The 14,845-nt window shown below is 39.3% G+C and overlaps 1 protein-coding gene across 2 annotated transcripts; it reads right to left on the reverse strand.

The window, feature by feature from the left end:
• Window positions 1–377: 377 nt before the first annotated feature.
• mlh3 (mutL homolog 3 (E. coli)) lies at window positions 378–11,795 on the reverse strand. 2 transcript variants are annotated; one of them, XM_062540842.1, is made up of 12 exons: window positions 8,810–11,795; window positions 7,950–8,051; window positions 7,750–7,826; window positions 7,499–7,603; window positions 7,300–7,384; window positions 5,858–5,935; window positions 4,712–4,820; window positions 3,170–3,329; window positions 2,815–2,838; window positions 2,328–2,406; window positions 1,062–1,213; window positions 378–562 (listed from the first exon to the last, which is right to left on the reverse strand). In XM_062540842.1, exons 1-12 carry the CDS (start codon window positions 11,379–11,381, stop codon window positions 494–496), a joined length of 3,612 nt encoding a protein of 1,203 aa, XP_062396826.1. In that variant the 5' UTR covers window positions 11,382–11,795; the 3' UTR covers window positions 378–493. The 2 variants fall into 2 exon arrangements, with proteins under 2 accessions (XP_062396826.1, XP_062396827.1); XM_062540843.1 differs by lacking the exon at window positions 7,950–8,051.
• Window positions 11,796–14,845: the final 3,050 nt, after the last annotated feature.

Here is a 14,845-nt window from a genome sequence, read left to right on the forward strand (position 1 = left end):
GGCAAGAATAACAGAGAGGGAGCCCCTTGCCTGTTATGTTCATTGTGCTGCTCATAATCTCAATCTAGCTCTCAACGACTCTTGGCTTGAGAGCTAGACTCGACTCGACTCGAGTTTTGGTCAACATGCACATTTTGAGCAGTTTTGAAATTAATAGTTCAAAAAGTATAAAAGTTACAAAGTTGAAAAATACAAAGCTTACATGTCCTAAGTAAGACCTACTCAGCAAAGTTTGAGTAAAGTTTCTACGTTAAACAGTTGAAGCTGAATTGACTGCGTTAGAAGAAGAAGAAGAAGGGGAAGAACGACTTTGGAAGAACAGCACTGTAATAAAGGATCAAAGACAACAGTTGTTTAAGAAACAATGTTTAGTCAGAAATAGACATCCAATAAATATTTCACACATTGAGAAATTCATAAAAAGAGCTTAATGCATTTTATACGATTAAATAAATGTTTCAGCATGAGCTACATTGTTTTCTTCGCATGAGCTTTACATTCCATAAATACGCCAAGCATCGTACATTCTTCTCAATTTCCGTAGATTGGGTTTTGAAGTATCCTAAAAACAAAACAAAACACATTTTATTATTTTTTAAAGCATTTCAGGATCCTCAAATGTAGCTTGGGTATTCCCATGCTGCCTTGTGCGCGATTTCATTCGCACTGCTAGGCACCATAAGTAATGTTTCGATTTCATTCGCACTGCTAGGCACCATAAGTAATGTTTCGAGCCTTCCGCTCTTCATCAGACCTATGAATTTCCAGACCATAGGAAACTCTTGATATTTGTACCGTATATGTGTTTAGTGGCTCATCAAGCAAACCTTTACTGTGCCTCCTTTACGATTAATGTAAAAGCCATGTATGTGTGTTAGGGTCAGGAAGATGCATTCAAATTGGATGTTTGTAAATTGGGCTTTTCAATTTTGGTGGTTCAGAAGATTATATGAAATACTCAAGTTCTATTAGGCAAAAATCCAAGTACTTAAACCTTCTACTTCTCCTGCCAATGAAATTAATTGACAAACACTGAAAAGAAGTAACACTACATTACTTACCATTTGGTCATTGTCCAAGTACTGGAGGTCCACAACTGGGGTAATGGAAGGGCGTCCATGAGCACATTGGAATGGCAGCTGGCAGGCTGCAAGGGACCTCACCAAACTACGACATTCTTCCTGACTTAGACTATGGTTAAATTTGATTGCACCTGGGAAGTATGAATCAGTTCAAACACACACACACACACACACACACACACACACACACACACACACACACACACACACACACACACACACACACACACACACACACACACACACACACACACACACACTCATTTAGCTTTTATGAAACTGATCACACATTTACTGGCACAGCTAGCTTTCCCCCCTTTTTTGCTATTTCACTCCAGCTGCAAAGCTAGCCGTCCTCACCAGCTAACATAATAATCCAGTTGCCATTCAACAATGCCATTACAATTATGGGAACATGATCGCTCAGATTTTCATTATTAGGCTACTCCAGATTATTGATCACTGGAGGTATTTTAATATCTTGTTTTGTTTCGCTAAATCTTGGGCTTACTGTACCTGCAGTTTCGATTAGCGTAATAATCTCTGAAATGTCCTTTGGAAACACTGAGATGAAATGTGTTGAAACTGCATGCCACCAGAACAGACATTTATCATATTGTGTAAATTCACATTATGTAAAATCTATAAAGTCACATTTGGACATTGTCATATCAACTGCTTATATGTAGCTTAAACTTTTCCTATAAAACGTTATGGATGTTACATGGCCATGGAACTTGCTGACTTATAAAGAAGACCCTTACAAATTGTAGGTGTTGTGCTCATACGCCAAGTTTATCATACACATTGGTCTATCATTCCCTTGTCCTTCTGGGATTTGTCAAATAATAACAATTTGTTGAACCTTGTGTCCAATTATTCCCCTTATACATAATTATGATTCTTTACCCTATTTTTTGACAAAAATCATGTTTCCGCATCATTGCACACCATATGATGTAAAAAGAATATAATTTCATATCAAATTTAATTAGACTGGTAACAAACAATAAAATATACACTTAAATGAGCATATTAACAACAGTTCTATGTGTGAATTTTTCAGGGGTAAGCATGGAATTGCCCATAAATGGAATAACGTTTCAGTTATTTTATTTAAAATAATTATTTTTACTCAATTTTACCAGGGGTGCCAAAAAATGTGGAGGGGCGGTGTATGTTCAGTGTAAGCTATTAATCACACAGGTTTAAAGATGTGCGCAATTACATGAAATCGGAACTCACCATGACAGGCCTGAGATGCTAGCACATTATGTACTGTTAGTGGTAGGGTGCTCTGTGGTCTTCTTGTCGAACGCAGCGACTAATGGAACACACTATCTTTTAGCAATATAATCAACACACCAGTAAATCTTGATGTAGACTTGTAAGTTCCTGTTTAAAGCAACACTTTAAAAGCACTTTTCCTCTGTTGCACGCAAGCTATTTGTTTATCCAGTCAATAACGATGTCCAACAACAACATGCAAAGAGTATGTTGCATGATTTTATGAAAGTATGATGTATTACGCTACCCGATCTGGTACATAGTTACATAGTGCAGTTATAGCCGACAGAGGGCCGCAAAGTGAATTGCCGTTCACCCTGTTACAAGTTGATGAACCGCTGAAGTGATTTTGGAAACATTGTTTTAAGGTACGAAAAACTCTTTAGTGTTGCTTTAAAGATGTGTTATGTATTCATACTGTTCAAATAAAAAGGGAGATGCTCACCTTAATCTGCTCTCGGAGATACTCCTAATTGTGCAGTAAGTGAGAAGAACAAAGGAGAGAATAAAACAGCAATTTAAAAGCATGCTGAAAGCTTTTGAATATCACATGCCCCCACTTCCCCAGTATAGTATGAAGAGTAAAACTGTAACTGATTTTATAAACTGAAATTTATAAAGTATGTGATCAAAGTGACAGTGACACAATCATGAAATCACATCATCAAGGATTCCCGAGCTAACAAGGATCCAGCTTTGAGAGCAACAATTTTCCAAAGGAACAATTTGATTTTGAACAACAAAAAAATACGTACACATACATGGCACATTAGAATGCTGAATGACAGGCAAACTTATACCTCTGCTAGAGACTTGACCACAGAGTCTCTACCACGGAGCAAACTGGTGCTCTCTCTCTCCAGAAAACATGCAGGAACTTTCCGCAATAACACACACGGCTTGTCACTGTGAGGAAATTCCATATCCAAGCCCAGAGAGCTGAGAAGAGGCTCACAGGATCTGCAACAGTATCAACAGCATCACATTAAAATACACTGTCACTAAATACCTGTCTAAAGTAGTCCTTACATATTTAGTGGGTCATATTCCCTTAAATACAGAGTTATGATAAAAACAAAAACTGAAAAGTTGCAAGAGTTTCTCACAGATGACAAGAGATACAAAAGGCTCCAGAAGTACAAGTCTGTCCTCATAGGTACAATATACTTTGCAATAGCACCATCTGAATTTGGAGGACCTGTGCATCGCCGTAGCGGAGCGCACTTCTCAAGAGCAAATAAAAATGTAAGCTTTACAACTTCAAACTGCAACGACCACATGTGGTGATGACACCGACTTTTGGGAATTGACCTTTGACCCCAGAGTTAAATAAGAGGATACGCAGCCCGCTCTTCTCTGGACGTGGAATGAGACTGTCTGACGTCATAACGACAGTGTTTCACATGATCAGTAATGTCACGACAATAAGGCCTACTTCCACATTCTAAAAGCACAACAGCCAACGTCATCGTTGAAATTGTGTCTTCACTAAGTTGCATCAAATCCTGGTTTAGCCTCTATATTCTATATTATATTGTAGGCTACATAAAGATTATGTTTCAGGCTATTAGAAAACTGAACACAATTGCGGCACCTGCAGCAGGCAGCAGCCCATATATGTTCTGAAGCAGTAGGGGGTGCTTGGGTGCTTGATGAACCCTAGCACCACTGCTGGAAAAAAATTCTAGGGGAAACACTGCGACATGTGTGTTTACTGTATTTTCCAGACTATAAGTCACACTTATTTTCATAGTTTGACTGGTCTTGCAACTTCTAGTCAGGTGCGACTTATATATGAAAAACCTCCATGAACCAAGGAGGAAACATTACCATCTACAGCCACGAGAGGGCGCTCTAGGCTTGTGAAATGAGATCGGGAGCTTGGTGAAGAGAGTGGAATCTCCAGAAGAAACATCAGTGAGACACAAGTCATGATTCAGGCTACTGCACTACAGGGCTCTAAAATCTCTGATTGTTTCGTTATTGTGAATATTCTATAATAATATGCTCAATTGCTATTGTTGTGGTTTTGAAATTTGAGCCACCTTTCAAAATTCGATCCTCCAGTGTCTCAAAATTCAACTTTGTGTGCAAGCATTGTGAGCGCATTCAACATTGTGAGCGCATTCAACATTGTAGGCGCATTCTTCTAGCAAAAAAATGTGTTTGCATTAGGATGCTTACAAATACTGTGCTCCCTTGCAAGGATTTTTGTCTGCTTACATACTGCACACCATAATAGAGTTACTTTTGGTTTCCCAATGCTTTTGGAGTACAGATTCGGGGCAGCTCAATGCAAGGGACATGATTTAGCTTATACCACATATTGGAGCAGCAATTACTTAAGAAGTCTGAGGTCTTCCTGCCTGACGTCCACTTCCAGGGGTGGTGACACGACAGAGGAACAGAGCTTCTTTTGGCCCAGCTGCAGAGGATCATCTTGATATGACTCTAGAGTGGAGTAGAGACCGCAACATCAAGGAGGCTATTACACAGAGACACAATTAAGATCAGTATTTTTTACATACAATAAACTTTAGCTAAATGCATTCAAACTCTTTTTTTTCACTATTCAGAAGATTTTCATTCAATATATCTCCCCTTAACTCTATGACACTGATGGACACAGATTCACACCCATTCTCTGTTCAATTGAAGACAAAGTACTCACCACACAGATATTGCATGCATTTAACGTGAAATTGTGCAGTCTACTAGTCCACTAGTTCACACAAAAATTAACTTTGAATTTACATGAAATTTAATCATATCAACATTCTGCATTCAGCTCTATATCTATCTCCACAACAGCTGTGAAACTGTGATGCTTCTGATATCATTAGTGACATTGATTGGTTGTCAACGGTAAAAACATCATTCTATGCGACAATAGTTTGATTTAGTAGCTACTAACTGCGGAGCATCTTAAGTAGCGATGGTGCAACAGAAAATGAATGCAGCACTAGTTTAAAACTAGTTCGTTTCAACGTAAGGTTCAAGACACACCTTACACCTAAACTTACGAGCCACGTTGCAACTGGCTGCTGTACTTGAAATGTTTGCAAATTATTGCATATTTCATTAGATAACGGCTCAGTTACATTTTCTACATAATATTTCAGAAAACTTCAAATACCCACACACACACAAAAAAAAAACATTGACGTGAAAAAAAACAAGATCAATAGCAGCTTTACACAGGGGTCTCCAACTCATGAGCTATCACTACCTCCCCACGTGTTTCTAAGTAGCTCTAAGTAGTAGTGGGTTTGAGATAGATGTTCATAAATCTGATAACCCAGTAACTTGGAAAACATTTTAAAATTCCTATGAAATCAAATTCACAATCCACAAAGAGAGAAGGTAAATGAGTAAAAAGGAAAAAACATACAAAAACAAATCTTGCTCATCGGTTTTGGGTGGAGATTAGCTATGAGAGCCTACATGGCTACTACTAACATAAAAACACACATGTACAATGGGCTTACCTGCCACCAGACCCTCCAATCGAACTCTCTCATGAGCTGCATGCTGGTCCACCAACACCAGGAGATTTGCTACATTAACTGGAAAAAAAAACAAAAAAAAACACAAATATGACAGATGCATTGATACATTTTGAGATTTTGTACTTTGCATCACGCAAAAAGTACTATTGAATCAATTGAGAAAAGTTAGTGATAGTGATAGATCGTTGTCTATATGACATCCCAAATACATCCACAGACTTAGCCTCGCGAGCCATCCACGTACTTCCGGCCAAGGATTGCCTCCACTACGAGTCTGGCCGTGCTCCTCTGTGGAGCATTCTGCTCGGTAGAATTGTAACAGAACGCCCCCCCTCCAGAAAGCAGCCAATAAACGAAGAGACGGGTTGGTGGGGGCGAAAGGGGGAGGGCGCTCGTGACGATGACGTTAAACGCCTGCGCTATAGACCTCTGAAGTACGCCTACAAAAAAGCCACCATCTTTGCCCAAATAAGGAGATCCGGTATCTTGAGATTTTTTCTATGGGAAAATAACATGGGTTTTTTCAATTATCGCACCTGTTAAACTCTCGCGGGGATGATGACATTGGAAATGCAGACGTTTTTCGCTACACAGTTTTGTCCACTGACATCTAGTGGATACTGTGATCTTCGGTAGGTGAAGACGGCACAGTTTGATCTTTGCTACCCCAGAGCTAACTTACAATGCAACTTGCCATAGGCAGTTAGCTTCAATTAACTCCCGGATCTCCTTATATGGGCAAAGATGGCAGCTTTGGATCCTTTTTGTAGGCGAACTTCAGAGGTCTATGTTGTTATGAGTAACTATCGCCGATTGGGTGAGAGCTGTCCAATCAATTCAAACCAGAACTGGGCGTTACTTCCCGCTTCCTGCAAGCGCTTCAGAGCAAAGAAATTCCAGACCATAATACGAAATGAAATGGTAGTATTATGGGATGGTCAGGACCAGGCTACCACAGACTATTAAAGACAACCAACATGTTTCTTCAAGGCAACAAAAGGCATGGGTGTAATCTTATTGGCTGTTGAATTAGAACTAGGCTACTGTTAGACTGCAAAATACATAAAATAGAAAAGCACTCAGAAAGCGCAGACCTCCGTCTGTATTGTTCTTCCTAGGTTGTCATATATTTGAACCTAAACTATTCAGATCGCCAGCACGTAGCCATGCCATGCCATTACACCGCTAAGCGAAAAACATAAACGCCTGCAAATCCCGGCGGTGATACAGATCACTCCCAAAATGTAATCGTTTCTTCCTTGGGTCATTTCTGACCTTCCCTGAAAATTTCATCGAAATCCATCCATTACTTTATGAGTTACCTTGCTAACAAACAGACAAACAAATAAACCCAGATGAAAATAAACCCAGATGAAAACATAACATCCTTGGCGGAGGTAAATATACAGATATGTACTTGCCTTTTGGGTTATTGTTGAAACACATACTCTGGTTTCCTGTGTTGACAAGACATGCTAGGAATTTTTTGTCCACTTGATGAATGACCTTAAACATTTGAAAAAAGAAAAGAGGTTTCCTCCAGTGTCAAGGCTTTGTCAAGGCTTAACATTCTTTGTCTATTTTAGGAACTTCTGTACGCTTGTAAGATACAGTACATGCCTTCATGGAGGTGATCATATCCTTGGTGAAACGATATGGTAACATTATGTTGTGTACTGGCACCGGTAGATGCTCTGCCACTCCACTGGTGACATTCAAAGCCACCTAAAATGTGAATGAGAAAGTAATCAAGTGAAATAATGGCAGGTTACAACTTCACAATGAACAGATTTGGACAAAACAGAATAATTAAGCGCAAGTAATTACACAGAACTGTTACACTGGCCATAAATATACGTAAAGCATCTTACATCTAGTGGCTGTATGAAGACTGGATTCTTCCATGTAGAGAACAGTCGTGAAAGACCATCTGTTGTCTCAGCGTCCACTTAAATTACACACATGGCACAAACACAATCTTTATGAGTTCCAATTTTCTTTTCATGTTAATGATCGTAACAATACAACAATACATAGCTACGTAGTAAAAATACAAATAATCTGGTTATACCTTTGTCATCTTTTCCTGTGCTCAACATCCGTTCACTTCTGCACTTTAACACAAAAGGCAATACTGCCTTTGTATGAAAGGGGTGACTCCTTAACTCAAACCCTAATGCAGAAGTAAAGTAAAGTTCTTCAGCCCTTGATGTTACTTCAGTTTTACATAATTGATAACATTGGAGCATATCAATACGGTCTATACTAATTTAACCTTGTGGGTGATGTTATTGGTAGGCTACCCATCTACCTCTAAGCTTCAGCTGGTTGAAGGCTCACTATCAATAGCCTATCAGAATATGATAAGAATTACATAAACGCTACTCTTCACATGAAATATAATTTGGGTCTGTAGGTTACATGCGTTCTTTTTAATTTGGACATGTTCAGGCCTTAAAACAAGACAATTTCTGAGACTGATTTATCGGGCATTTTTGAAGATGTCATAGACATAGGCCTTATTGACACTTATTAGCATAGCACACTAGAGTAAGCATGATCTGATATGCATGTTTGTGGGAACAAATCAGATAGCAAATAAATGACTTTGAAAGACTGAGGGATGACAACGGGGGTGAACACAAGTTTCAAAATAATTGTTTGAAATAGTTTGAAATTAATTGACGCTACAGTATCCATTAATTATACATCAGATTCATAAATAAGACCTTGTGAATTAATTTCAAGACATTGTAAACGAAATTCAATACTTTCAAGGCCATTACTTGGGAATATTAAATATGAGACTTTTTCAATACGTCAATAAGATACTGTAACAGAATTTCAGAATTCAGACAAACTGGAATGCACTTTTCTCCAGGCAATGGATACATGCAGATAAAATTAGAAAAAAAAAGAAGTACATATCACCTCCTCTCTGAATCACACTGACAGCCATGTTGGTGACATCAGACATGCAGGGCACTTTTGTCTCTTCCTCTGATGGAGTATCATATTTGCTTAGTCCTGTTACTTTGTTGATGTAAACCATTTTCCCAGCAAAGGAATCATAGTGTGCCAGCCAGTTGTCTGATGTTGGGCTCTGCTCATTTCTCTGCTGTGATTCATCCGTGTGAAATCCTTTTGAGTTTCCAGCTCTTGGAAGGAGGGTATCACTACTCTTAAGCTCATCAGTAAGGGAAATTGTTGAGGGAATACGCATATCAATGTGGTTCAGCTCCACAAGGGTTGTGGGTGGTGCTGATGTTGAAAAGTTGGTGGTATTAGATAAGGATCCAGTATGACAGGGCCTTAATAATGAATAAGACAGGTCAGGATTTTCTGAACTTTTACAATCATGTCTAAGAGTGGAAGGGGAATCTTCCTCACAATTTGGAAGAATGGGGCACAGCGGGGTGTTATCCAAAACTTGCTCGCCATAGTCCATGTTTTGTATTGAAGAATGTGCCAACTGTTTCCCGTTAGAGAGATCTCCATGTCTGATGATATTAAGAACATTCTCTGTAGTAGAATCACAACTTTCTATATTTGCCTGCTTCAAATTAGATAGCTTGGTGGCGACAGACACTTTTCTTCTGTTGTTTAATCTACAACCTGAATAGGTGTGTAGTTTTGACACACTATTTACAAAAGTTAGGGAGTTGTCTGTCTTGTGCTGCTTTCTCTCATGAAATGAAAGGTTTGCAACATGTGTGTCCTGTTTGACTGCCAAGGCTGTCTCACTGACAAATGTCATGTGATTGTTACATACATCTAGCTCACCAGACATTCTTCTAAATTTGCTAAGAGGGCTAGCTACATGTGACACAGCCAATTTGTGACTAGGTGTGACATCTGGAATCAAAGGTTCAATGTCGTCAGTGAAATGCTGCCTGCAAATTTGGCTGGACTCTCTCTTCAATGAACTGTGTTGGACTGTTCCAATAACAGATCTTGAGCTATTGGTAATTTCGGTTCCGTTTACTTTGTTAGCCTTACTCTCTCGAAAATTGTCATCAAGTACTTTGTATTCATGATCAAAATGTGCAACGGAGTCATTAATAGTGTTTTCACAATTCGACACTGAATTTGACACGTTACATTGCATATCTTGCAGATTTGAATGATTCAGTGATGCAGTGTTTACTGCATGAGATGACGTTGGCTCAAAAGTCTGATCAAGTTTGGTTGCTATTGCCACCTCAACTTTGGTATCCATTTCACATTCTGTGGTATCCTTGTTGCACGGCTTAGAACCTCTGCTCATTTCTGTAAAATCCACAGCAACTCTTCGGAGAACAGACTTTGAAGCCAGTGTCTTCCCCCTAACAAGGTCACTGCAGGCAATCTGATTGAGGCTTCCGATGTCAGAAAAATCTGACTGTTGACAAAACACAGGAGGGATCAAACAGTCCAGAGAGGCTTCAGGTTCGGGCATAATCTGTAGTAGACTCTCCCTTTTAAGAAACGTTTTGACACCCTCCTCCATGCAATACAGCAGACTGTCCCAGTCTTTAAACTCAATGAGTGTTTTAGCTGGCTCCAAACACACATCATACTCGGAGTAACTGCAGTTGATGTTGATCACATACATTCCATGGAGCTCTGCTCCAGCCCGCTCTTTAGGGCTGGAAGCAACCTGGGCAATGGGACTGCTACTTTGCTTGGTGAAGGTTGCACATTTGGATAGTATACACTTCAGTAGTTTGTGTATACATGTTTTTAGTATAAGCCTTCTGTTTAGAAACAGAAATTGAATATCATTGTTGTGGTGACCCTCACGGCCCATGTGTCCTGTAATTTCAAACTGTCCATACGAATGTTTGACTTCACAAAGTTTTTGGGCCTTCCCGAGACCGTGAATCTGGGCAAACCGATAGTATACACTTTTGACTTTAGACAACTGCACTAGCACGGCTCCTGTGCACTCCTTCTTCATTGTGAAGGAGACAGACGGGTGCATGAGCGAGATGGCTTCAATCCTTTGTCTGATTCTTTCCATCTCCAACACGGGATCAAGACGTTTCTTCCTTACAGGCATGTTGCAAAAGAAGTTGCAAATTGTAACTGTTGTACCTGCAGATGGTCTGGTCGTCTCTGCCTCACATACACTGACACTCTGCCCACTGTTGAACACCTTAACAAATGTCTTTGTGGAAAGCTTGGTCCTGGATGATATTTCTACCAAACCAGAAAGGGCGACGATGCTTGCCATAGCCTCTCCTCGAAACCCATAAAATCTCAGATTCTCCAAGTCCTCCAAACAGCTGCATTTGCTAGTGTTGTATCTGTTCCCCACTCTATCAAAATCGTCTCTGTCTATTCCTAAGCCATTGTCGACTACCTGCAACTTCCAAGCCTCTACGTCCACCTTCACTGCCACACAGGTTGCGCTGGCATCAATACTATTGAGAACAAGTTCCTCAACACACTGCTGAAGAGAACAAATAGCAATGCCTGAACGAAGTTGTGCCTTCACTTCATCAGGCAAGTATTTAATCATGGCGGAAGCGGACAAAACACTGCAATACAACGGCAATGTGAATGTAGCCTAACCGTTTCTTATTAAAGAGATAACGTTAGCCTACCAGTTCGCAATTTTGACCACTGATATAACATATGTTTATGAACTGTTCATGTTCATAGGGGTAAACAGTAAGACAAGACAATTAAGCTTGATGCCTCAAACACTTCTCTATGTTTTAAACCAAAACATGCTCCGATTTTAAACGTTAACCAGCTAACGTTTGCCCAAAAATCAACGTTAACTTTAACCACAGGTTTTGAGTTTAGCTGGGGTAGTCAACATGCTTAGGGTAGCCTAACATCTACAGCTAAAGCAGGTGATTGCAAATATGCTTTTCACAAAGCTTGCAATGATTTTTTTCTTCTTATCTTTGTCTTTCATTATGAACCCTGGACACACGAAAGAGTACCTGTGGTAGCAACGAACGGAGTAGCCTACAGTCTGACTGTCTTGTTGTTGTTCATTCAAAGTTCTGAAATATGCCCATCAGCAACGATACGCTGCCTTGACGTCCGGTCGCAATATAGGCCTATCAAAATAAAAGTTCTGTATTAGCGAAATCTAATGTAATAATTCTATAATACAACAACAATATAATATTGAATTTTAATCAAAGTGACAAAATAAACATAGGCGAAAATGAATTACTTTCTTTGGGACGACACTGATACATATTAGTCAGGGAGCCATGGGGTCAGACCTGGTTTTGTCGGTTAAAGTTTTTTTTTTTGTGCAGAATCTAGTAGACTAGGGGTACCTCTTTAAGATTTAAGAGGGTGCCCGGTGATCCCTTGGGCAATTTCCAATGTGTTGACTAGGCTATAAGGCGGATATACTACAGGTGAATAGGGTAAAAAAATTAACAAGCAGATATCACTATGAAACTTCACCAGTTGATTACTTAGATCAGGGATGGGCAACTTTCATGACTAAGAGGGCCACATTTTTTTATCATCACCATCAGAGGGCCAAATGTGGCCGCGCACTTCCGCACATCTGATGCTGATGCAAAATAATTCTGAATAAGAACGAAATATGTCAATTTTCATGCTCAAATGCATTTTTTACATAGACTCCCTAACAACAAATAGGCCTACAACTATTTTACAGCCAGTGATAAGTATTATTTTCAGTGCAAAGGGCTCACATAAATCACCATTCAATGATGGCACAGAATTTAAAAACAATGGCCCATCATGAAGTGCAACAAGCCTCATATTCAATGCATTTATGCTCCCACTCCATTTTTAAGAATTTATAGACATTCCCTAACGTCCATAATGAGAGTAGGCCTACAGATGTAACATGTAACATCCATCACATCTGTACTCTCATCCAACGCCAAAAAGTAAGCTACAGTAGGCCTACTTGCAGTCATGCATGATTTGTCTCAGCTCCCCCCCTCGACATTCAGAATGTCAACAATTATGCGCGTCACCGTGCGTCGGGACAAATATACCGTTTCGAAGTTTTTACCTCCACTACGCACCCAAACAATTTCGCCATCTGATATAGCTTCTTTGCTTTGGCAAGCTCAAGCGAAACAGCAAAAGACGGATTCCTGTGTAGTTCTGGCAATTAGTCGCTATCGTTAGTGTAGGCTAGCCTACTTTTGATTTGAGGTCGGCTACGACAGCGGCCGAGAAGCTCCGTGTGTGTGTGTAGGGCAGGCTACTTCTGATAACTTTTTGCAAGGTGTTGTAGTGTAGTGGCGACTGAAGTTTAAATCTTTCATGGCTGATATAGTTTCTAGCAAAACTTGACATGGGTTTGCCTTACCATTCTATGAACAGACACTGCTTCCGATTTTGACTGAAAGGTAGCCTACGGTTTTCTAAATGAGTTTTCTACTATTCTTCTATGTGTGCACTGTTTTTCCTCAGCGATTGTAAAGGTCCGAGGGCCCAAGATGGTTTGCATAGGAGGCGCTATCTATCGGCGAACAGTATAATTACAATGACGGTGCGGTAAAAAAAAAAAAAAAGAAAAAAAAACCCACACATTTTTAATCACAGTAAAAATGATCATCCGCGGGCCGCACTGAGTGAGGAGGCGGGCCGCATGTGGCCCGCGGGCCGCCAGTTGCCCATCCCTGACTTAGATCAATATGAAAAATAAATGTATTACAAGTTTTCTGAAATGTAATGTTTGAATATGCAAATTAGGTATGATGTAATTAAATATGCGCTTATTTGCATAAACGTAAAAAGAGCAAATCTGAACATTGGATAAAGCCAGTTTCCATTTTTTTCTTTTCATTTTGTTAACATAAGAGATGAAAAGTATTTTAGAGAGGGAATTATGGATATCTCATTCAGTTATTCAGTAAATCAGAAAATACTATACCAGCCTTTAAAAAATCCATTTTCGCCATGTTTTTTGGAATAAAATGTCATGTAAATCAGGCTAAGAATAATATATCGACAAACCCCTCTGCAAAAACCTTCTAAACATGGTTAGGTATAAGACTGAAAAGTTTGGTGTATGTAGATGCTTGTGAAGTGGAGATTTTGTTCTCCGAGTGAGAGAGGAAACTCATCCATATCCGCCTTATATTCACATAACACATTGGACAAGAAAGGCTTAATATACAAAATTGCCCAAGGGATATCACCGGGCACCCTCTTAAATCTTAAAGAGGTACACCTACTCTACTAGATTCAGCAAAAAAAAAAACTTTAACCGACAAAAGTGAAGTGTTCCTTTAAGGTTCTCGTGAGCTTTTGGCAGACCAGACCAGTCACTAAGCCATGGGGTCAGGTTGCAACCAACCCAGGTCAGACCTGGTTTTGTTGGTTAAAGTTTTTTTTTTTTGCTGAATCTAGTAGAGTAGGTGTACCTCTTTAAGATTTAAGAGGGTGCCCGGTGATATCCCTTGGGCAATTTTGTATATTAAGCCTTTCTTGTCCAATGTGTTGAATATAAGGCGGATATGGATGAGTTTCCTCTCTCACTCGGAGAACAAAATCTCCGCTTCACAAGCATCTACATACACCAAACTTTTCAATCTTAAACCTAACCATGTTTAGAAGGATTTTGCAGAGGGGTTTCTTGATATATGATTCTTAGCCTGATTTACATGACATTTTATTCCAAAAAACATGGCGAAAATGGATTTTTTAAAGGCTGGTATAGTATTTTCTGATTTACTGAATAACTAAATGAGATATCCATAATTCCCTCTCTAAAATACTTTTCATCTCTTATGTCAACAAAATGAAAAGAAAAAAATTGAAACTGGCTTTGTCCGATGTTCAGATTTGATCTTTTTACGTTTATGCAAATCAGCGCATATTTAATTACATCATACCTAATTTGCATATTCAAACATTACATTTCAGAAAACTTGTAATACATTTATTTTTCATATTGATCTAAGTAATCAACTGGTGAAGTTTCATAGTGATATCTGCTTGTTAATTTTTTTACCCTATTCACCT

This window comes from Sardina pilchardus, chromosome 7, assembly GCF_963854185.1.
Source record: "Sardina pilchardus chromosome 7, fSarPil1.1, whole genome shotgun sequence".
Classification (NCBI taxonomy): domain Eukaryota; kingdom Metazoa; phylum Chordata; class Actinopteri; order Clupeiformes; family Clupeidae; genus Sardina; species Sardina pilchardus.